At 34.8% G+C, this 26598-nt stretch overlaps 1 protein-coding gene across 1 annotated transcript; it reads right to left on the reverse strand.

The window, feature by feature from the left end:
- Positions 1 to 1312: 1312 nt before the first annotated feature.
- LOC149794383 (cartilage intermediate layer protein 1-like) lies at positions 1313 to 13604 on the reverse strand. Its single transcript, XM_089969107.1, has 6 exons — positions 13415 to 13604; positions 8870 to 9040; positions 7913 to 8053; positions 6920 to 7100; positions 4728 to 4885; positions 1313 to 3447 (listed from the first exon to the last, which is right to left on the reverse strand). Exons 1-6 carry the CDS (start codon positions 13602 to 13604, stop codon positions 1313 to 1315), a joined length of 2976 nt encoding a protein of 991 aa, XP_089825233.1.
- Between the last annotated feature and the right edge of the window lie 12994 nt (positions 13605 to 26598).

Here is a 26598-nt window from a genome sequence, read left to right on the forward strand (position 1 = left end):
TTTTTTATTTCCATAATTAAAACAGGATACATTCCTACCTATTTATTATATTAAAAAGAAATCTGTGGGATTTATCATCATGCTTCAATTTTCGAATCCATGGAATAAAGGGTTTTCGAATGTGGATCTAGTTAATGCTTTTGAGTTTGTTTAAATGTAATTGGTTAGAACACTTTCAGTAGTACCTGCTGTCTCAAACATCTGAGTAAACAATGCAAATTGGACATTAATTGCCATCGATTGAGAGGAAAATTTTTCGACAAAGGAAAAGCCAGTTAAAAAACACTAATACATATGTACACTATATCAACGATGATTCGTTTCATGCAAATATAATTCAAACCGATGTTTGTTATAAAAGAATTATCCTTTGCTACTTACATATAAGATCTCAGTCATTGTAATGACCGTCTTATTAAATTATAGGAGAAAAATGCACGAATGGCTGTTTCATGATAATACATTTAAAGAGAAGTTGCGACCAGATTAATATACTCTATACGAACTTACGGAGAAAAACTAATGTTAATCACATGCTGGGAATGTGACGATGACTTGTATCCTCTCAACTATATTTATCTGGCAAAGCCTAAACATAAAGTGTTATTTCGTCGATTTAGTAATTGTCCTTTAAATCTAAATGGATGATTTAACTCTTTTCAGAAATACATTCTCAATGAAAGTAATTTCTGAGACGAAAGATCGACATTGCTGATGGAAAACAATTTTGATAATAGTTTTCTACAAAATAATTTGGTTTATCACATGCATCAATTTGCAATCGAGCAATTTATTTGAGATATATTTTAAAATCTCGTTATTCTTTTTGTTGGCAATGGTCTTAGTATAAATATCAAGGATAAATTGTCTCATTGTATTGCATCGAAATGAATTTACGACGAATTCAACTATTTTCCAGATTTAAAGATCTAACAATTTAGATCCAATCATAACTAATTTACATGAATTGCAATTTCAATCTAACAAAGCTAAATTACCTGCCGATTTTATTAAAAAGCAGACTCCACTGTATCTAAAAATGGAAATATACTGTGCAAATCAAAATTGACTACAGTAATATTATAATCAAAATATATGTATGAGGACGGATTTGGCATTCGCAAAATGACTAGCACATATAAAGAACATACACTATTTTAAATTATTCAGACTCCTTTTGTGCAACCTATCCTGTAATTCATATGTCACAAAAGAATTAAAGTATCTTTCAATCGTATACACTTAAGCTTTGTATAGTATTACTGTGTCATAAAGGCATATGCACTACAACTATTTGCTGCTTACCATTTTGTCAAGTCTCACAATGGATAGTAACTGCCGACCTCGTACCTGACATGCAATCATTAAAAGCTCTTTTCCGAGCATTTTCTAGTCTATGAGAATCCGTAGAAGATGAGAAAACACCACTGCTTGATTTGTAATAATCTGGGACATATGCTTCAAATACTGAATTTCCAGTATTATTTGAATTTGGCTGTAAGCCGTAATGTTCATACTGAAGATTGTCTTGACTTACCTTACAAGATTGCTTATTTCCTACAAGGGGTATAATGCTAAGCTTGGTATAATCATAACCACCACTGAATACGGTGTCAATTTCACCACTGCATTTGTATTCAATGCAAGTTGACCAGCCAGGTTTAATTAAGCCCTCTCTAATTCCTAAAATTTCTCCTTTTATAGCTTTGTGCGTTCCACCAACGCTCCGAACAACAACGGTTATTGAATTGTTTGAATTTTCTAGGCCTGTTGATGTTAAACTGACTCTTACGTAACATACCCTGTATGATGTCCCCGCCTGAAAGGGATACCAGACCCTTTGACTTACAGCCTGTGCTTTTTGGGGGTTTGCATTGACTTCGGTCTCTGTCAGATCGAACTTAGTGTAAAACGTGTAAATGGCCTGGTTTTTGTTTTTGTAGTAGAATCGAAAATGATTCTGAGATGTATGAGTTTCCTGACATATTTTAAGAGACTTATAAAAAGGACCATCAGAAGTGACTGTAAAGGTGACTTGCAGCCGATCGCCCTCTCTGGATACAGTGTAATTAATGGTCTCGAGAGCCGATCGTGACATGCCAATATTGCTTATATGATTAATTTGATTGGCCGGAGGTAAATAGATAAATTCACGTGTTATGCTATCATAGTGCGATATTTGTATGCTACCATAACCATCATTGCAAATCGCTTTAAAGCAATGTGTGGATGGCGAGTTCGAAATTCCATAATCCTGGTACAAAATATTATTTTTGGTAACCGATTGTCGGTAATTGATGTAATCTGGTATATATTCTATCTCTTGTCTGAAGGTGACATCCTCAAATAACCGTGCCTTAAAGAAGCAATGAGTCAAAGATTCAGAGTTTCTTACTCTAGCAATAGTAAACCATGGAAATCCAAACGATTCATCAATTTGACCAATAGCGGGAAATTTTCCTGTATCAAAATCGTGGGGCAACTTTCGCCATGTTCCAAGTTTATCATAAAAACCCCACACTGTAAAGTTTCCCAGTGACTGAATATCACGCCATTTCTCTGTGTTTAGTGTAATATTCAGCAGTGTTCTAGAATGTATCCTATTTCCATTTTGATCCCTGAAAGATAAACTGAATATACCGAGACTATCGAGGTCTTGTGTAACACCTTCCACGTTTATCGCTTGCAAAACACCTGGTAAATTATCTAACGATAATGGATTTGACAAATCAAGAAATGTAATACAAATGGATGCATTCCCCTTATACTCACTCCCGTTTGTGTTATGAAAGTTATTGGCAGGGAGGAATACACTAGCTACAGAGGTTGTCTTATCAAAAGGACTTTGGCCAATGTAAATCATGCTGCCAGTAGAAGTAGAGAAGTGCGAAAAACATCCATTCCCATACATTTGGACTGTGATTCTATATATACCCGTAAACTCCTCTGGGAGAATCAATACTTTGTTCATGTCAAGTAAAGAGATATTATAATTATCTCTAAAGGTGATGGATGCCCTATGAATTCCAGACGGCATTGAAAACCCAAACTCGCCAAATCTATTTGTTCGATCTACCAATTTTCCATTTAATAAAACATCCCCGTATTTAGATGCTGTACCAGACGTTATGCCAAGTACTTGGCCTTCTATTAAGATATCTGGTGTATTACATGGCTTACAAGTGCACCCCTTTACAATAAAAACATGCAAACTATATCCCGTACAATTAATAGTCACGATGTCATACTCTGCGACACCACAACAAGACCTTTCACTATATGAACAAGAGTTCACGTTCGAGTGATTTGTGTTTCTAATTCTGCAGTTCTTTGGCTCACATTTTCCAACCTCAAATTCTGCTTTGTCCGTTAATGGTTGCACACAGTCCTCTGGAAGCGCCTGTTTGTTTTGCTTATATGCATCTGCACAGAAGTCCACCTCGTAATCTTAAAGGAATAAATGAAAGTTAAGTATTAAATCTATATATTATTTTCATATGCATCTTTGTAGATAGATCATGTACACACACACACACACACACACAAGCACACACACACATACACGGAGCAAACATTTCCTATATAGATACTATAGATACTATAGTTCCTATTTTGCTATTCATTTATCGTGGATCTTGAGCAAGTAGCCGAAATATCCAGCTATATCCAGATCATAAGGAGATCCACGATACTGTTATATATATTTACACAAAAGCAGGATATGAGGCCGTGTCAAGCCAGTTTTTTAGCGTTTCGAGCTAATAGAAGGAGTTCTTGGTCATGGGAAACAACATACATGAACAAGTTAAACATTTAATGCAAACAACGAGAGAATTCCTGAACTAATACATGTTTACGATACATTGGGATTCTCTTTCTTCTCACATATGCTGTAAAACTTAACTTAGGCATTTATTTGTTGCTGGATTAATGGCCCTTTCTTAGTTCATTTACTTCACTGCAGAAGTACAAGTGGATGAAATAACAATTTCTTGAAACCTTCGGTATCCTAAGGGACCACACGAGATGAGTCACAGATCACGCGACTGGTCAGTACGCAAGTCCAAGGTGACGATCAATGCGTGTTTCTACATGCTGACGAAATTTGTATTCATTTTTTTGTTTTTGTTTGCATTGCTTTCCTTGCCTTGTCAACACTCAGATTACAGAAGATCCGACACTTATTAATGTCTGTTAAGTTTACATTATCGGAGTTTCAGTGATTCTGGTCTGTATCGAATTTGTTGCGCTCGTCAGGGTTGTATCATAAATTCAATAATGGCGGATTTTGAGCTGCTGCGAAGAAACCTAAAATCAAGCAGCATGCGGGCGTTTTTATGAAATTTTGGCAATCCTTAAACGGTTACAAATGGATAAAGGGATGTGTCTATGATAATCTACATTATAATCTTGCAAAGTTTTCTTATACTCTTTTCTTAAGGAAATGGATATCTGGGTATTATGTATCACATCAAGTCAACAAAGGGTTTTGTTTATTCGTATATATTAGTATGTGAGATGAAAGAACTTTCTTCCTGCAGTGGTATTCTATTTAATTTAGGATCCACTAACTTTGCATTGTTTGTATGCTGCAGCTGTCAAGTGATCATATTTTATGTGTTAAAATAGATATGATTTCAATTTCTGACACTGAAACAGTAAACTATTGAGGTAAAATATTTGTATATTCTGAATGCAAAATCTTTTTCTTTTTAATTGTCTCTTACCACGAACTACAATGCTAGCAGGTTTTGAGAACAAGGAGCCGACATCACTGTTTACTCTGCACCTATATTCACCATTGTCGATAAAGGATAGATTTGCAAGATGAACTTCAGTGCCATTCGGGTACAGTGAATTTTCCAAAAGAACTCCATCTTTAAACCTTAAAGAATGAAACTAATTCTTTAAAAACCTGAGGTATATATATATATATATATATATATATATATATATATATATATATATATATATATATACACGTATGTTAATGTGTTAAGAATGTGTAATCCTTTGTGAGTATGCGAATGGTAGGAGCCCATTTTTTAATCTGAACTTTAAATAATTTTCTCAAGTCCACAGTACTTTCTAGTTTTTTGAGTAAAGATTGATTTATGTTTACTGGCTTCACTGATAAAAATCTTGCCATGGTATTGTCACCCCACTCAAAGTTTCCTGACTATTATATCAACAGTGTAGCTAGTAAATTGTTGGCTTCATTATCACCAATTTCAATTTGTATTTATTAATAGGTTCTTGAATGGCCAGTAATATATTTTTAATAGTATCAATTTTAACGTAAGATCATTCATTGTACAATTTTTAGATTGCAACATATACAAAATACAACATAAAATAGCAAATGCATCTTTATAAGTTACTCGACATTCACTTTTCGGGGTGTGTGGGCTGTTATTTTATTCTGAGCTAAAATATTTTCTTTCTTTTATCTTAAGATATTTACTAAGTTTTCCAAATAATATCATTCATATAATAAAGTGCTAATTTGCCATAAATTAGAACAATATATTTATTTCAGGCATAAAAATGGTATTTTCACATTTTTGCATCTTTTGAAAGGAATCGTTTTCTTTTCTGAATTGATGCTATTCTATCCACAAATATGGCATGAATATTAATAGAGATGTAATGAATTCAGCGTAGATTGAAAAATCATTGCGAAGTTAGAAATTGCTTTGCATGATATATAAACGAACGTTTTGATCAGATGGAGCAGCAAATGCTATCGTCATAAATCTTGAGACATTCTTAGTCACAACTGATTTTGCATGATTGTTACATTTCAAAAATGTTACCCAAGATCATTTAAAATTATTGCATCATCGAAGAACAAAGAGGATTGCTTCTTCCATTCTGCATCTTTTTCCCCGTTGCGATTTCTTCATTGCAGTAACAACTGATAAGTTCTCTTAGCTTCTGTTACGCTTATCAACGGCAAGTCCATGTATGTAAAAAATAAGCAATCTGGGATACGAACATATAGTGTTGCCTTGCAAAAAAGGAAATATATCATTTTTGGTGTAGTGTAACTATTGCCAATGAAAAAAGAAAAAAACATAGACAAGACACAAACATAAGAATGCAATAATATGCAACAACAAAAACGGATAGACCGAAATAATGGAAAAGAATGAAAGGGAGAGGCTTTAATGGGTTGACAAATACAGGTTTGCGATAATATTTACCATTCATAGTATAAACTGTTTGGACTCCCACTCGCTAAACAGCACAATGTGACAGATTCTCGAGTAAATCGGTAACTGGAGATTGGTTCCACAATGAAGAAAGGCTGTTCTGAGCGCCAATAATTATAACAATAAGTTATTATCATTATTATTATTATTATTCGAGATAAAGAATGGCCAAAGTAGAAAAATGTATTCTTTCCTCTTTGTGGTTACATATTACGTTATTAATATTTGTGTGACGAATGAATGGATGCTTCGATGGAAAGGCAGAGCTCTGTTGGATACATTTAACGATGTCAATATATGGACAGTTTTACGTAGAAGTGTTATGTCGGATTATTCTCATTTTCTCAAATACGCACACTTTGGAAATTTTAAAGATTTGTTTAGTAAAAATTGGAGGATATCAAACAAAGCTGAATATTTTGATATTTTGATATTCCTTTTTGCCTTGTTTTTCATTTGTTTGCTTCTTTCTTCTTTGTCGTCTTTGTTTTGTGCCAAGCACACACACACACACACACACACAAATATATATATATATATATATATATATATATATATATATATATATATATATATATATATATATATATATATATATATATATATATATATGTATGTATGTCGTACTGGATATATAACCAACAATACGAAAGGTCATTCCCAATACTATCACATATAAGAGAAAAATCCCTTTTAAGTCATACTTATCCATACCATTCAACTCCATGGTAATATATGTGGTTGAGTTTGTCGCATTAACAACAACGTCTAGAAACATGGTACGCCTCAGGATGAGGTTAGTTCCAAGGCATGTGGAATACAAACGAAATGCGCCAAACGAATCAGATATTGCTAAGACTTCATTTGGGTTGATAGTTTCAGCAACTGTTACGTAGGGAACAGGAAAACCATTTTTACCGTACACGTATCCATTTATGGTCGTGCTACATACACATTTGCTACAGTCGATGCTGAGCGATCCTTCCAGACATACGCGATCGCATTCTGTAAGACATAAATGTACAGGAATTATATATATTTTGCAAACTTTTAGGAATATCAAAAACCAGATGACAATAGATAAAAGGTAGTATTAATATTTATTTACTGCGCTAATATAGCGGTACTCAGACTTCTACTTCGACTGAGATGAAATTATTCACTGTATTCTTTCACCTATTTGTCACTCAAATAGCTTTATTTAATTATGAAAACTCAATAACTGTTCACTGAAGTCTAAAATGAAACGGAAATCATCAGATGAACATTGATAATTATTTGACTGATTAGGTGTTTTCTCAAATACTGCTTTTTATAAGAATTGGAATGCGGGAGGTAATTGATTAGCAGGGATGTAAATTCTTTGAATGTGACGTCTCTCTCCAATCACTTCCTGTTGCATTCAAGTCTAAGTGTTGAGCAAACTATGTAATAAACTTATTTAAATGAACGTGCATTTGGCATATTTTCGCACGCTTTTGAAGGCACAAATCAGCAAGATGTGTCATTTTGAAACAGTTAAAATGCCTGTATTCTATCCTAGGAGTCAACTTACCCCAATCGACTTATTGTCTTACATGTTTGTCTTTTCTCATAGTTCCCAGTGAAATGGTAACTATAAGGTTCTTAAATCACTATGCTAGTTATAATAAAAAGCGGTTTATTGATCCCTTTACCCGGACAGTTATGTGTGTTACAGGCTCTGGTTTGTTCCTTGTCACCAATGCAGTGTTCGTCTTCATACTGTAATGTACAGGTTCGAGATCTGACCTGAGTTCCACCGCCACACGTTAAATCACAGTTACTCCAAACACTCCATGTTGTAAAGTTTCCATACACTATCAAGTATATGAAATGGATTAATTTTCCAAATAAGTGGCATCCATTATTTATAAATACTAAATGGAATTGTTCTTATTTTATATATCACACCATATATTTAGGAACACGTACAAGGAACTACAAACACAAAACTGTGTGTGTGTGTGTGTGTGTGTGTGTGTGTGTGAGAGAGAGAGAGAGAGAGAGAGAGAGAGCATGTATTGATTTGCACATTACATGTTTCTTGGATACTTGAATTACAATTGGATCTTTGAAATAGAATTTTACTTAATATAATTTACAAAAGAGTTTGAAATGAAGTATAGTTTACTAACCAGCTACTAATATGGACATATTGATTTAAGAAATACAAATATTAACCCAGTGATTGTGTTTCTTTCTTCCTATTAAGAAATATCTTTCAATATTCAGTACTCGACTTAAAATACGTACCTATCTCATAAAAGAATATTACTAAGGTAAAGTGAAGGAGGATACGGTCATTATAATAAAGCACAACATGTCAGTCTTGCTTATCTACTATAATACATTTGTACAAACAAGACGAGTAAACTCCGCATTGCTATACTGTATAGTCTTCATTCTGTAGGTATATTCTTCCTTCAACATGTCTTATTATAGTCTGTATCGGCACCAAGCATCAAATCACAAGTAAGATAATTTTTAAAAAACATATTTATACTTGTGTATTTTTCTGAGAAAAATAAATGTTTGAAAATTGATAAGATATTTGGAACATTTTCCACCGTGTTCAAAACGTTTACACATTGACTGTTTTGTTTTAAGTGGAGATACTATTAAATAAACACTACCTTTACACGGTTGACTCTGACAAAAGTCCACATGCACATAATCTCCCTCGCAGTTGTACGAATAGAATGAAGAGTCCAGGGTTTCGCAGACTCTGTAGCGCGAGTGGAACCCATAACCGCATGCTGCCCCACAGACTGTCCACTCGCCCCACACGGTCCACATACCAGAACCTACAAAGAGCTCAGAATAATCATATTCATTTCTTATAAGCAATTCCATCCAATATTACTATTACAGTTACAAGATTTTGTGTCTCAAAAGACAATACATGTGAAAACTCCAATATGACTGACGGAAAGAAGAATCTCCCTTGTGTCACAGGAACTTACATCAAAAGATTATGTTCATGAAATGCTAAATTTTCTAACAGTTGTAACTGCCTTTTATTATCACGTTTAGGTGAGAGAAAAAAATTTGGACCTAAACTAATTCAAATGCAAAACATTGTCTCTCTATATGTCTCTCTACACACACAAACACATACAGACACACAGACACACATACACACATCATTTTATGGGAATCTGACTGGTCATTGTCAATAGACTACGAACGGGGAAACTTTCTTCTCCTCACATTATGGAACCATGTTTTACTATTGCTTGTCAATAATATGGCGACCGTCTTTATAGTCGGTAGATCAGTGGACATTTTGGAAGAACGGATACGTACGTCGGAATATGGCCAATTAAACCAAAGTAGAATCGTCTAAATGTCGAACTAAATTTAGTACATGAAAACATTGCTGCTATTATTTGGCGCGTAACCTGCGCCTCGCACACAGTACAATGATAGTTTAAATATCAGCCTACAGGAATAAATAAAATCAACCCTCTTATGAAAAATGTTGACAAATACTGGTCTTTCACTTACAGAAAGTTAGTCAACCATAACATTCGTCGAAATAAAAGAATGCAAACATCCGGTCGTTAAAACACCAAATCTGGAATCATTTCACGCAACGCCAACTAAATCTAAATTCAGCATTATTTCTGCATCCAATACTCGTCCTTTCACGCGATTATACAGTAACAGCAATGCTACTTTTATCTGCTGTATCCAATATGGCGTCTGCGGGGAATGTCCATAAGGGCAAGTCTAATCTTGTCCTTAGATATGTTGTAAACAATATCTGAGCCCATGCATATGATGCTTCATCTACTTTTAATGTTCTAGCTGCTAGCTAGGTCTATGCACCATCGTCGCGATGTAGAAATTAACTATCCTATTTCGGATATTATTCCTACGCCGACATCACATTCGAATTTGTATCGTAGATCCAGTTTTGAAAACAATGTTATCCGTGTTAAATGGTTTATTGATTTAGAAGTACAGATGCACTTTGAATTGTACTTTGAAAAACAAAATCTACTTTTAAATGTTACTGGTTGTTGAATTCTGCATCCAGAATTTTGTTTCTCTCTCTCTCTCTCTCTCTCTCTCTCTCTCTCTCTCTATATATATATATATATATATATGTGTGTGTGTGTGTGTGTGTGTGTGTGTGTGTGTTGTGACCCACTACATTGATTCTATAACACTCCTATCCATAGATAAAATGAATACGAAACCAGAGTACAGGAATGATCAGAACTCCATTATATGTTATCTTTATGTGTTATGCAGAATTACCATAATCATTCGTTATTCTAGTCGTAATTTGAGTGGATGGCACAGTGATCGTCTGATTCTGTCCGACTGTTGTTCCTGTTTCTGTTTTTTCAGGTCCATGAGGCGGCGGCGCTTTATCGGAAAACAATATAAGATTTAGAATTTTGCAATGGTTCATCAGTGCTCATGGATATGAGGTAACACAATTGTTCATCTTCACAAAATATCTTCCCTATGTTACATTTCGTTGTCTCCTTCTGTTCTGAAATACTTTTCTCATCTCACCCATGTATTCACTCATGCTAGAAGCTTGTTCTCATCATCTGACACTCGTATTATTAGTATTCCCAAGGTGAAAACTAAGTATGGACAAAGTTCGTTTGCATATTAGAGCCCATTTTCTTGGAATGAACTGCCTCTAAATATCATACACAAAAAGGCAATGTTCACATTCAAGTGTTCTCAAGTCACATCTATTTCACCAGGAAAAATAAATTTGACATTCATCCATTTGTCGTTATTTGTAGATTTAAACTGTGTTGTAAACATTGTACTTTCTAGGTTATTTTGTGTAAATCTATTTATATGTTTAATGTTGTTATTTTGTGCAATAAACCATTTGTTTTTATAGTGTTTGTGAGACATGTTTGGTATGGAAAAGTTTCTTATATATATCTATATCTATCTATCTATCTATCTATCTATCTATCTATCTATATATATATATATATATATATATATATATATATATATATATATATATATATATATATATATATATATATATATATATATATATATATATATATATATATATTTATACCACATAGATTAAAAATAACATGGCATTTCAAGTGATGGTATAAAGCAAACTGATATAACAATACTATGGCGCAATAATACGAATATATAAACATTCTTTCAACTGCAGGCTTACAGATCAATGACGAGTTTCTACTCATTTATTAATCATAAATGACATATGAAAATATCGATAAAAATTATCAATAGTCCCTGCTTTCTAAATCAAATTAAATTGGTACACAATTTCATCGCAAGCCTTTCTTTTTTCCATTCCCCTCTCCCCTCTCGTGCGTAAGGTACAAAATAAACAGAAATCTGGAGTGAGAGAGAAAAACATATGGCGCTGGACGAAAACATTAAAACTGAACTTGTACCAAGTAACCTACAGTATTCTAGTTCGTCGTAACGATATTTTTACGCTTTCCTTGGGATCTGTCTACAGTGTTCATAATATCAATGATACATAGCTGCAGTAGTCAGTCAAAACTAGGACTATGTGTTAAATTTGGCGGTTACGAGGCACACATACTGTAGCATATTTAATGCTTTGTTGTTATTTTTTCTTAAACCTATGATAATGTTCTAAAAATCGATTATTAATTAATAAAAATAAAAATGTCCAAATGGTGGCCCCCGTCCCCGCCTCTCTCTGGATTTCTGGATTAACGTGGCTAGATACGGGCGAAAATTCATGAAAACACGAGCGTGGGGATTTTCGGTTGTGTCATACGACGATGTCTCTGGCCCTATGAATGATGGTAAAGGTTAGTCGAACCGTCCAAAGGAGAGAGAGAGAGAGAGAGCAAGCAGTGGCGACACTAGGTGGTACAGGGGTTGCGGACCGAACAGTGTGACACCATCAGAGGGGGTGATACCAAAATGGCTGTCTATAAAATGTTTGAATTTATGTGTAGGAAGGAGGTCCATGGGGGTGACACCATGAGTTACCGCAATGAGTGACACCCACCCTAGTGATGCCACTGAGAGAGAGAGAGAGAGAGAGAGAGATATTTATAATCTTTAGAAATGTTAATTAAAGCAGGATAATGACTTAGATGAACTGTCAATATATTAAAATATTGTAATTACCTCTTGTTGGCTTGTCATTTCGCTTAGTTTCTATTCCACGCTAATTTCCATACGCCAGTACGTGAATGCCTGACAGTTCAGGTTCAGTGTACAAGAAGCTAACCGTGTTTTTAGTACACTACTATCTTTATAAAAGCCCTATTTCATGTTTAAATCATGAGCGTGTCTTATATTGACTTAATAAATGTAAATAAAAATAGAAACTCAAAAAGAAAACAATCAACTTTTCAATTTGCATTTGTGATTGTGAACAGCAAGAAAAATCGTAGAACTACATTTTGTAGCTGACACACTCGCAGGGATGTGAAGAGTTCATTCACTCGGTCAATACACAGTTGCCCGGATCATATCGTAACTCCATTCAAAGTGCAAGTATGTGTACTTGTATGTGACATAAATAAAATATATGTATAGTATGAACGCATTAACGCTGCATCAATGATATAAGACTCGTATAAATTTTTCATTAAAAGGAAACTCGGCAAGCCTCGCTTCCTTTAAACGAAAATTGTGTACATCTCGTGGTATATCATTGATACAGCGTACATACAATACATATATTCTCTCTCTGTCTCTTTCTCTCTCTCTTTATATATATATAAAGAGAGAGAGAGAGAGAGAGAGAGAGAGAGAGGGAGAGAGAGAAATAAATATAGAGAAATATAAATATACACCAGACAGAACGGAAGGTGCTATCCCTGGATTATATAGGAGAATGCTTGATAATAGGCAGAATTAATATTTAGTAAAAATAATACTATCATACAAGTTGGAGAAATTTTGATTCGTGCTCTACGGAGATTCGAACCCATGTCCGTGGAGAAATGGCACACATCGCCTTGCCCGCACACACCAGCCCATATTCCACCACGACTAAACATGCAGCACCAAAACATGATGCTACTTAGTCGGTGTTATATGCACTCCTATGTAGCAGACACACTCGCATGACGACCGAGTAATTAATATATCATACTTCACAAGATATCTTCACTACATCTCATATTTGGTGAACAGATTCCTGTGGTCACTTGTCTTACCTCCCTTCACTGATGCTACATTTCCACGTGTCCCTTTGGAAGCCTCTACTGCCACAACAATGACAACACACAGCAGAACAACAGCTATGACAACAGCGACCACTAGCAGCAATCGTTTTCTCCTAGCCGTTCCTCTTGGTATGGTTGCGATAAGCGCTGTTACTTTTTCACCCTTTGCAGAATAGTTCATTCTCGAATTGTAAATAAATCTCACCAGAGGCGAAATTACTCACAGTACACTTATTAATTTCGATTATATAACTCTCTGCTGGAAATTATTTACTTCCAATGCGCGTGTTCAACGCCAATAATATTCTAAATTACGTTGCAGAATATTATACCTGCTCAGGTCGACAAAGAGTGGGCTGGGTAAACAGGTTAATTTTAGAATGGTCTGACAAAACTTCCTTATTGCAATATATTTGCTCAGCCATGCGGTTATGATCAATATCGCCTTGGCGTGTTTTCAGATATCGTCTTTGTTAAAATGCACATACATACATACATACATGCATACATACATACATGCAGACATACATGCATATATAGAGTATTATCTGCATTAGATCTTTCAGAAAATAAGTCGTTTAAAATGTCAGGAGAACTGCTGACCTCTTTTTATAAATGTAGAAATATGTCTCCTTTTGGAAAACGTAATTTTTATGTGAATACCATTCATTACTGTCATCGGTAAAGCTCATTTGTTTACAGGGAGCTGCAATGCACTCTTGATCTCTCTAATATTTTTCAATGTATTCGAACTGTTGGTGTATTATGCGTGATTTGGATCGAACGATATGAAAGTTACGCTTGCTTGAAAATTTGAACTATATGACCTTTTCAGTAAAATACTTTTTTCTCAGGAAGAAAAGGAGGAAGAAGATGCTACGATATTAAAGATGGAAACAATTCGAGTCGCGGTGTGAAATCAATGACTTAAATGTCAAGGTTTCGAACGAATTATCATAATACGTCATATAGTATGGCACTTCAATATTTAGACCACATTAAATCTATTGTCTAGCCTTATTCGCTAATACAGATGGTAAGTAGAAAAGTAAAAGGACATTTAAAAACCGCGTAACGCAATTAAACATATATTCCGTCGCTCTATAATATATTCATGTGCATATTATTATTAGCGAATTACAAATGTTTTAGTTGTTCCGAAAGAATGTTTGAAACCCAATATCAGACGTGACTCTGATGAAGGAGTACAAACGAAACAAGTTGACTGGGTAAATAAGAATACATTTATCGTGCAGTGCTTTAAACGGTCCTGAAATAAAAAAAAGGGTATCTTGACCATGAGTAGTGCAACCTGTATAGAAGGGGATGTGTACATATATCATTTGATAGATAATTACAACGTTGTATCATTAGCCATCTAAACAACAGGAAAATAACGATAAACTAAACAATAACAAAAAGAAACAAATTAACTGTTGGACTTACATTAATCATTGTCTACATTACTGTCCACAAGGTTAGCTTTCAAGCCATTTTGAGCCAGTTTTGAAGACACATAAAAATTACAAGACATCCTGTTTTCATTTACACATGAGAGAGAGAGAGAGAGAGAGAGAGAGAGAGTATGTGTGTGGTGGTAACATTTAATCGAGGGAAGATTACAGTGAATTGAAATCGATTTATCGTCTATATCACCCGACTTGACGAATATACATGCTGCTATCATATACTTATATGAATCATTTTTTTTTCATTAAACAACATCAAGAAACGCGCATGTTATTTAGTATTGAATTACAATAACAATGAATTATATCAAATGAAAATATTGAATCGATATGTATGACCTAAAACCCCTTTTTGCGGACCATGGGAGTAACTCTTGTAGCCTTGTTTATTCACATGCACACAATTTGTATGAAGCCTAAGTTTGAAATAAATTATGCTAATGACAAAATATCAATATTAGCCTCATTATATCTCCTTTATGTATCTTTATTCCCTCTCTTTAGAAAAATGAAACTCCACCGTTTTCATATGTTCATGTGCTAATATATTTTCCTTCAAATATACTTCGATTCCATTGCGTCTAACCAATCGGAAATTTGCATGTTATGCTTGTTGAGTCTTTTAGCAAAACAGTCTTTATTAATCGCTGTGTAAAGATTTGACCAAAATACTACACCCAAAACAATGATACTGAGTTTGAAAATTTCTGCTCCATAAATCGAAAAGGAATATTTAGTTTCCTAAAACTTAAAGTTTCAGTATCTAATAAAGAATCTTAAAAAATAAATTGAACTTGTATATTTTATCAAGATATGCAAAGAGAAATTTAAACATCAACCGTAATCTTTTCTTGTCATGCATTTGTAATCTATTTAAGATAGAAGACCAGCACGAAACGTATTTTTTGTTTGTTTTAACTTCAATGACCTCCATGCATTCATCTAGATATTTCTGGACTCGCCTCTGGCAAGCGGTCGGTGCCTTTCTTGTTATCATTGACGCGTTTTGGTGTCTTAACAATGAAACTGGGTTCGTTTGCGGCTGTAATCTTGTTTTGTTGGTCTGATCAGCGGTGCAAATTTTTATTCGAACAACTCTGTGAGGTCTACCTTCCGATTTGTTGAGTGAAGCTTATTTTTAGATGTTCTAGAACAAGTATGTAATTCACATTATAGGATAATACAAAGTGAGGCAAACCACTCTGAAAAATTATTCTCTTTTGAATAAGGTGCATGCTTTGATGTCTCAAACGATCGTACAAAACGTGCATAAATCATAAATTGGTCGTGGAGACAAAGAAACTTACACATATTTTCTTCTATGAAGCAGTACACTCTGAATTTTGATCCTTATTTTGTATAAAGATATCTCATGTAGAGTGTAATGTTGACCTTGGTAATGTTGACATACTACGATCGTCTGATGAACGTATATAATAACTTGGGTTGCAAATGCTTTATAATACAATATGCAGCATGGAATTGTAATTACTCAGGAGCTTTGTTATGTCTAAAATGATTGGCTGGTTGGCTGTTACTGATAAATTAAAAGAAATGTTTTTGCGTGGCAAAATGTTGTTTGTCACAGGGTATCAGATTGGAAGATCATAATTAATGATAACCTAGAAGAGAGGTCGTAAAATAGACTTTGTTTTAACTGCTTTGTAAGACGCTAACGAAATTGAAAGCAGGTTGGAATTTTAAAATCTTATTCCATCTTAAAGGTAAAATAAAAATATCATTTATTACATTGTTTCTTGATAAGTTTATGATAAAGGTACACCTGTAAACGTTGATGAGTATCAACATGTAATATAGAACACTAAACTCCAGAATATCCACATGTGGGGAAATTATCAGGTGCATCAGTCTTCAGGTGGTAAAAATGAAGAAATATTAAAGGGATGGATGCATCTAAATAAAGCACAGTGAACGCAATAATTCTCTGTTCCAGTAGCACAATAAAGAGTTCTTGTAAGTACCGGTGGATGAATCCTCATATTGCCAAAATGGGGAAGACAAGGGAGCACATTATTTTCAAAAGATAAAGAAAACTAGTTAGAATGGGAGCACAATGAAGATAGTTTAAGTCGTACGTCAACATGTTTTTGCACGATGAACATATTTAGCAACTATATGTCGAGTCCGTGAGGTTTTCATACATAGGAAATGACAAACAAATAAATACTTCCTACATATTTAAATTACCCTCTATTCTTTTCAGTGCGTTATATTACTTTGTATTCTTCTGCAGCAAAAATGAAAGCAGATTTAGACGAAACACGAACACTTATGTGGAAGACGTGCTAGACAGAGAAAGAAGTCATTGTTCAACGAAAACAACCTCCAATTTCATTGCGTGACATATATCTTATAAAACATCACAAAAAGTGATCAAATGTCAATGAATATTTATAACTACATTAAAAATTATTTAAATATTGTTTTTTTTTGTATTTATTTACTGACCCAACTCGGACTTTAATTTGACCAAATGTAACATATATACATTGTTTGCAGCTTTGTAATATGATTTTATTGATCTGTCAAAATTGATTGTGCGAATGTGGCTTCAGTCGTTGTATCATGTCAATACTAGTGTATCGAGGGGCCGCGACTGGCCGAGTGGTCTAAAGTGCTCTCCGTTACGGATCACTGCCATCTCACCTCAGCTAATGTGGGTATGCAAGAAAGCTTGCCAGTAGCTTCTCGTGGGTCAGTGGTTCTTTCCGGGATTTTCCAGGGTTCTTCCTCCACCATGAATACTGGCCGCCATGTACAACCTATTGTGTGCTGAAAAATGGCGTTAAACCCTACAACAACAACAAAAACCGTGTAACTTTTGTGCATATGCATCACTAGTAAATTGCATCGGCTGATATAATAGATCTAATCGGTCTTCTTAGTGGTTGACGCTTTTGTAGTTCAGAGAAAAATCATAACGAAATTCTTCAACTGCCTGGACTTGAATTTTTTTCTCTCACAAATCCACCTTTAATAGAAACAGCAACTTGGAAGTATAACTTGGGGACTAGCTTCTAGCTGTCTCTATAATTTATTCCCAGATAATTTAGTACGATGTATTTACTTATTACACATTAGATATTTATCTCCTTTCGGCTGTTAGTCAATCTCTAAAGAGGTGTTAGCCACATGGTTTCTCCTTCATTCAGCTGTCCCAGTATCGGATATAGTGAGTGTGCGTTTCGTAAGATACTGCGGCTCCGCTGTGCATATACTTCTACCTTTATGATTATTCTGATGCAGCTGTTTTCTTTCCTTCGTTCCAAGTGCTCATAATACCGAATCTGGCTTCCCGAACCGCATTCTACTGCAACTATTCGGCGGACGTCTTCATTTCTTTTCATCTCTTTAAGTGAGATCCAAAGTATCCAACGAGGCATTCCAATTTCCGTTCTCTCTAGGAGTTATTATTCTTTCCTCCTTATTGACCACGCTTCTTCTGCACATGTTAGCATTGGTCTTATCATTGTTTTGTATAGTGTCCCTTTAAATCGAAATATCATCTTCTGATTATAGGCTACACCTGAAAAGTATTTATACCTTTGACAGGCTGTCTTGATCCTCTGTTTGACATCTTTATCGCATCCTGCCTCATATTGTACTACTGATACCAGGTATTTGAGGGTCTCCACTTGCTTCAATGCATTTCCTGTGCTGTCAGTGATTAATAATGGTACCATGGCTTTTGTTTTGATACTATTGATTTTAAGACGTTTACTTTCTTAGGCACTTTGCAATCTGATGCGCTTTGTCTGAAGGTTCGTCGCCGAGACTTCTGCCACAGTCAGATCATCATACCATTCGCATCGCAATATTACTGAAGGCATCCATTACAATTATGATCAGTATAAACTCAGGCAAGATCCTTGATGAACACCAACTCGGATTTCAAATCCACTATACATTAAACACTGCTTCTCACCATTGTTATAATCCTTCATACGTGGATTAAATGACTCTTTTAGTCTTTTATATAACTCCCTTTTTTCTTAAACTCCAATACACAATAACAACTCTTGGCTTTTTACAAATTCACAAAAGTCCAGTATCTCTTTTTTTTTCGAGAATCATTTCATACGCCTGCCTAAGAACGAAAATTGCATCAAATTTGCTCCTGCCATGCATGAAGCCAAATTAATTGTCATGAATATTTACCCTTCCTCTGATACGTCTTTCAACCACTCTTTCACATACCTTCAACATAATTTTTAAAAACTTGATCCCTCTGTAGTTTCCACATTCGAATACATATCATTCATGCCCGGGCATAGTCACTATCTCACTCTTTGTCATAACATCTGATAACCTTTCATGCTTAAGTAAATCATTCCTTTAGAAACATTAGATGCTTTATATTTTCTCACAATTCATATTAGATCACAATGCAGGTCAAGCGTACCTGTGTAAATTGTAACATACATGGTTGATGGTAAATTTGTTTTCTCTATTATTCAACTTATTTTGCCCAAATACACATTGAAGCTTTTCTTTTTTACTGGGATCATGTCTTTAAAACACAATTGTTTATGTACACAGTGAGATCTGTATGCATCCAAAATATAATGCGTATAACTAACGTACTAAAACAACTTCATGCTGATGTTACGTGTCTAATATTAACAATATAATTGATGCTAGGTAAGATATTCCATATAACGCACACGAACTGATCTAGATTAAAATGACATATCTGTATGATCCTTGTTTGTTTTTAGAGTATTCGTTTCTTCTGGACAGGAAAACAAACAGTACCAAAATACCTGAATGTTTCAGAATGGGTGACTGTTGACAATTCAAAAGGAACGTAATTATAAGCTCTCTATAAACGCAGTATAATGCACATATTTCTATTCTCGTTTTCGACTTAGCAAGGGATTGATATTAGTAATGTAAAGCTACATTTTTTAAAGAACTGTTTAATATAGTAGGATTCTTATCAAGCAAGATTAGGTTTATTTTTGAACCTGTCATTTTGTAATTATTGTGCTCATAATGTAATCTATATAACTTACCGTGTATAACGACATTACGTTATTATCCCCGTGTCAGGTATAGTACACGGTATTGGATATATTTTCAGCTGTCTGTGTCTGTGTCTGAAATGAGAAGAGTGTCTAGTGACCGGAGTTTCTAATGTCCAGTGTTTGAAGGGTCTAATGTCCGGGGTGTCCGGAGAGTCTAATGTCTGTGACCGGAGTGTCTGTATATGTGACTGTGTCTGGAGTGACCGGAGTGTCTAATGTCCGGGGTGTCCGGAGGGTCTAATGTTAGGAGTGTTCGGAGGGTCTAATGTTCAGGGTGTTCCGAGTGTTCGAAGTATTCCGAGTGTTCGAAGTATTCTGAGTGTCCGGAGTCTGTAGCAGCTGTAAATCTGAACTGTAGCAGCCGTGGAGCTGAAACAAAGTGTACTGATGACGGAGTGTATCTCCGTACATGTAATTTGTTAGCCGTAGCCTAATTTTTGGGGTGCGTAAAACCCAATGTATCTTTCGGGACTGTAAAGATAAGTTGTATATCTGTCACTCTTTTTTTCACCATAATTTCGCCACCTGAGTGAATGTATTTTACTACGTGAGTAAAATTTTACATCGTTTACTACCTAAGTAAACTATACCCATCGTTTCATTGTCAAATCGTTGTGAACCATTCACCCCTTGTCTTTGTATTTGCTAAGTTAATTTATTTGTATTTTTCATCATTAAGTCTGTGCGTTCTTATCTTAATTAAATCCAATATTTGGATTATATATACATGCACATATTCATAATGAATTGCTCATGGAAGTCATCCATTATTAAACATTGTATTTATATCATCGTCAAAAGTGTTCGGTTGTGAATCCGAAAATTCCATCCGGTTATCTTGTTACAGACATGATTATGTTATCCTGTGTGTGAGTCACAAAGAGTCAGTACTAGTATTTCGCTCAAAACCGTGTACCAGTTTTGGAAATGCATCACTTGTAACAAGTATCGGCTGATAAAACTGAGATTTATTTGGATCTACACGGTCCTTTTAGTAGTTTACGATTTTATAACTTTTGGAATTATCATCACGACATTCATCAACTGCCCGTTATTTGTCGATTTCCAAAATGTCTTTTAAGAAAAATATAACATTAGAGGTATAAACTGGGGACTACATTGTAAACGTGTTTGTCGCTACAAATGCCGCTAACGTTTCTTCCCAGAGGTTTTGGTACGATGACTTTACATTATTACACATTATAATTTTTTATATTACCTCTGTAACAAGATAACAGGGTTACATTTCGGATTTATAACAGAACACTTTTGATGGTGATACAAATGCAATGTTTATTGATGAATGAATTGGATGAAAAAAGAATTATGATTAATACGTGCATGCATAAGATCCAAATAATGGTCATAATGAACACAATCCGTACGAAACTAAGAATGTAATATATGTTTGTTTGTGTGTGTGTGTGTGTAATTTTGATTTTTAAGGTAGCTTTAATAATTTGTTTCAGTCATATCGCTACGATGTATGCAGCGTGGCAGTTTATAGTGATGTCTAGCTCTGGGATATCATGCCGAAGACATGTAGCATGATGTCCCACCCAGTCACATTATCCTGACACCAGGCCGACAGGTCCTAACACTAACCTCTTAATGCCGAGCGAAAAGCGAGCCAGCGTTTAGTACCATTTTTATAAGTCTTTGTTATGACTCGGCCGAGGTTTGGACCCACGACATCTCGCATCCGAGGCGGACGCTCTAACCACTAGGACACCGTAGTGGTCAGTATTGCAACATAAATGTGAATACAAGTAAATGACCTTACACAGTACAAGGACAAAGGTTAATTATTCACAGTAATTTAACACGATGAAAAGCATGATGCGTTTTACTCAAATAGTAAAAAAATTATGTACTTTACTCACATAGTAAAATGTGTTCACTAAAGATAGTAAAGAATGAGGTACTTTACTCAAATAGTAAAATGATGAAACAAAAGGGACAGAAATGTTACCCACTATCGTTACAGTCCCAAAACACTGGGTGTAACAAACTCCAAAAATTAGTCCACGGCTAAAAGATTACATGCAGGGAGTAATACAAAACCTTCCGTCGCTAACTCACTTGGCTACCAGTCACGCTGGTAAATCATGAAGTCAGTATTTCAGGTAGTCACCGACTACCATTCAATTCCTTTCTCAATCAAGCAATCGGCGCCCACTAATTCGGTCAATAACGCCCGATATCCTGCTACTCGACTAGCAAGACACTGTTACTCAGCTCTACGGCTGCTATGGTTCAGCTTTACAGCTGCTATTGTCAGCTTCTATGGTCAGCTCTACAGCTGGTACCCCGCCGACTAGGATCAGCTGAAAATAAGTCTAACACAGTGTACTATGTACGACAGGCATATACGATAAAACGTAATGACGTTATATGCGGTAAGCTATACAAATTACATTATCGGCACAACATTACAAAGCAAAAACCAGATTCAGAAGTGTACCTACCTATGTCCAATAAGAATCCTATGGTACTAAACGTTTCTTAAAAATGCAGCTTTATATTAATACAAATCTTGTGCCAAGTCAGTCGTGCATTATACTAAGTAAGCCGATGCAACATAGAAAATATACAAAAATAAACGTGGTAGTACAATAGTTAAATTATAATATACATAAGAAATTAATGAATAACTCATATACCTCTACAGTTGAAGATGTGCAAATCCTTAAGCAAACAGCTCACTGAAAAGCCGTTCCGGAATGTAAAGATTTAGTCTTACGGTGATGCAATTATACATAGACGATGCGACCCTACACCGTGTGCGTACTTGATGTATTCGGTTTGTTCCATCGAAAGCACTTCGCACCTGCGGCATAGGATGAACCAAACTCTCTGTTTCGAAATATTGTACACTCTACAAAAATCATTATCGGGTATCGTTGCACACACACACACACACACACACACACACAACAACGAATCCCGAGTACATGTATTTAATAAGTAAAGGGATTTATAATATTCCGTGACAACCTCACTATTCATACGAGATCACCATCACGGTTCCACGTGCGTGTGGAAAATGTAACATATATAGCGGATGTTAGACCGTTAGCCCTGTACTATTCGACTTAATCATCCCACATACAACTTAAAAGCGTTTGTTGTTATTGGGATCATATCTCTGAAACACAGTTGTTTAAGTACACTGCGAGATAATTACGCTTTTTATTTATCATTAGTAGAACTCACATACTAGAATTAATATGCCAGCAGGAGTATAACGCTGATAAATTATAACGTTATGAATTTAAGAGGTCAACGCAGACGGACAAGAACACTATTTTGAGAATCAGAGTTGCACAAAGATTTCCTCTTTTGGAAGAAGATATCACAAAACCAAAACGCCCGCTCGAGAAAGACAATATTATTTTTTCGATAGGTACATATTAAAGAAAGATAACAGGGATATATCATTGCTGTCTTGATAGAAGTTAGACAAAGCAAGACGTATTTCAAACAGAGGGATCAAAGTACAATCTGACTGCACCGGTAATGTTTCAAATCTTTCAACTTCTAAGATACTACACTGAATTTTATTATATCCAAATGTATGCACATTATAAGGTACACGAGTCCTCGCGTGGCCAAAATGAGGAAGAATTGAACGCTTGAATGTACCTATATAAAACACAGCGATTAAGCAAACTGAACGAAATAATTCGCTATGTCAGTAGCACACAAAGAGACATTGAAAGTACATAATAAAGACCAGAAATTTGCATGATTAGGCCTATTTGATGTATGCATGTTCAGCTTGTGTCCATAGCGACACACAAATAAGATAATCGTTCGTTCACCGTGAGCTGATTGCACACACAATCTCTCATGTAGGATGTAATGTTTATGCCGCAGTTTACTAATCAGTTTCGTCTCTTTTGACTGTTCATGCATGACTTTGAAAATAGGGAAAATATTAAATAAACGAATGACTACCTTTAAGTGATCAGTGTGGAAATAGATGGGCTTTCATGTTCTGGATAAGGTACAATGTTACGCAATTTTTCAAGGAAATACTATAATGAACTCTGATATTTTTCACGTTTATCTCACGTGACTTGGGAATTTAATTAGATTTTGAAGGCTATTTACGGTAGTAAGGTAGGGGTCTTAATGTAGATACATTAAGTCTGAAGTCATCATGGTTGTGCGTGATAAATATATATAGCACCTTGATTTCGATTGTGTGGGGTTGTCTTAAATAGGAAATGATAAACAAACAAATACTCCTTGTAGATATGCGAGTTATATAGACCTATCTTTTATCAGTCCATTCTACATACATGTAATCGTTTGCACAAGATGTGTGCTTATTTCAACGCAACAGGCGGACTTCCTTTCGCAATTAATTCATTGTTCAGTATAAACATGATCCAGTTTTATTTCGTGAAATATAAATATGGTATCATCACAAAGTACTAAAACCAACCGCATACTAGAGACTGCTTGTGACTACAATAGTCAAGTATTCTTCTATAGTATTTATTCATATATATTTACTCACCCAAATCGAACTTTATATTAGCCTAATGTAATATAAATACCTCCATGTTTGTAGCGTTTTTTTCGTATGTTTTATTGACCTGAAACAATGGATTGTGCGATCATGTGACTTTGGGCTTTGAGTCACTAAGCGACAGTACTAGTATTTATCTCAAAACCGCGTAACAGTTGTGCATATGCATCATATGTAATAGTATCAGCTGATAAAATTGTAGTTTATTTAGCTGTACACGGTCCCTTTAGTGGTTTACGCGTTTGAAGTTCAGGCTAAATTTGTTACAAAATTAACCAACTGCTCATGCTTTTTGGATTCCCATTGACACAAATTGTCTTTATGAAAAATTTTCAGCTGTTATGTGCAATTTGGGTACTAGTGTTTGAATGTGTTTGTATGTACAAATGTGGCTAACGTTTATTCCTAGAGGATTTAGTCCAATGACTTTACATTATTCAACTTAAGATGCATTATATGTTATCGCAATTTATATGAGATCACTATCCCGATCCGATCTGCCTGTGGAAAATGTAACAGATGTATCTCATGGTGCACTGTTATTCCTTTATGAATCAACCTATTCTGTCCACATACACTCGAAACGATTTTTTGTTGTTGTTGTCTGTACTATATCCTTAAAATAACAGTTGTTTAAGTACTCTTTGATATGTAAATGCATATCGGTTATAAGGTGAAGAAGTAACGTGCTAGAAATAATCATGTTTATTTCACGTGTCGAATAATATAGATATATTTGATGCTAGGTAACATAATACATATAGCACATACGAACTGATCTAGCTTTATATCAAACAGATATGTTTGGTCCTGGTTTAACATAGCATATTGCTTTTCAGTGGACGACTAAACACATAAACATTACAACTTACTGTCTTTATATATTCTGTGATTCAAACATAAGTGCACAAAACATCTCTTCTTTAGGGAGAAGATATGCCGTAACGAAAACAAGCTATCGAGAAACACGATATCAGGATTTAAATACTTCAACATTTAGCAGCTTTGTGAAAATTATACCTCTGAAATGTGGCTGATGCCGAGAGAACTTGCTTGTTTTTGTCCTTTATTATTTTTTTTTTTTTTTTGGCAAATAGAAGGATAGAGAAATATGATTGCTATGCAGGAATCATACTATTTTAGTAACATAATATTCACAGTTAGATGAGGCAAGATAAATCTGAAACAGAATAACCTTAGAGCTTTGATTTTCCAATGAAAGATTGAAACCTCTTTTGGAATTCAAAATGTTTCATAATTTTAAATTCTAGGTCTATCTTTAAAGTAAAACAAAAATCATTATTTGTTAAAATCTTTCCTTGCAAAATTGTAACATTAGTGCACATGTAATGAAGCAGCAGAGAGGGTGAACAGACCACTTAAGGGAATGGTCACCCTTGTGTTTAGAAAAAAAAAATAGTGACCCTTCATAGAGGTCAATACCACGTCTACGATTATTGTTTGTCCCAAACAGAATTGTAGACAGGACCCTCTCTGCTGCTCAATAATCCTGGAAATCTTCATCTGAATCCTGGGAATCTTCATCTGAATCCTGGGAATCTTTTGTTTTGTTCTTCAAGTAATATTCAAGTTCTGATGGTGGTTTTTCTATTTTTGGATTTATGGTTTTTCTTTTTCTGTAATATATCATTAAACTTCTGTATCGATCTCCACCGCAATTTTTGCAAATCTGATATAATCCTCTAACGCCGTTGTTACATCCAACACAACTTCGTGGACCAGCATGAGGATTTTTCTTTAAAATATAATTATGTTGTTTACAATATTCTCCACGACACCTTTTGTTGCATTTATCTGTTGTTCCTTGAATTAACCACGCACATTTGTTCATTATATTAATGATATCTGTTTAATTAAATTTATTAATTTATCCAAATATTTTATCAAGACCCACACGATATCTTGTTCTAGGATCATGTAAATTTATTGTTATAAATCCATGCGGAGTAGCTTGCGCTCGTGAAAAGAAATTTCTGAATTTATATATATCCATGTCACCGCTGCACCAAGTTTGATGAATATTTCGCAGCGTGTGTGTGTCTACGCCATTAAACACAACTAAAATATTACAATTGTCCCTGATTACTTTTGGTATTT

The sequence above is a fragment of the Sinohyriopsis cumingii genome, chromosome 8, assembly GCF_028554795.1.
Source record: "Sinohyriopsis cumingii isolate HCF-2022 chromosome 8, ASM2855479v2, whole genome shotgun sequence".
Taxonomy (NCBI): Eukaryota; Metazoa; Mollusca; class Bivalvia; order Unionida; family Unionidae; genus Sinohyriopsis; species Sinohyriopsis cumingii.

Coding starts and splice junctions, on each gene's coding strand:
- LOC149794383 (XM_089969107.1), bottom strand. CDS start 13,604: ATGAACTATTCTGCAAAGGGTGAAAAAGTAACAGCGCTTATCGCAACC. Junction 8,054..8,869: donor TCAGAGTCAACCGTGTAAAG/GTAGTGTTTATT, acceptor TATACTTGATAG/TGTATGGAAACTTTACAACA. Junction 4,886..6,919: donor GAGTTGAATGGTATGGATAA/GTATGACTTAAA, acceptor TCATTCTTTAAG/GTTTAAAGATGGAGTTCTTT.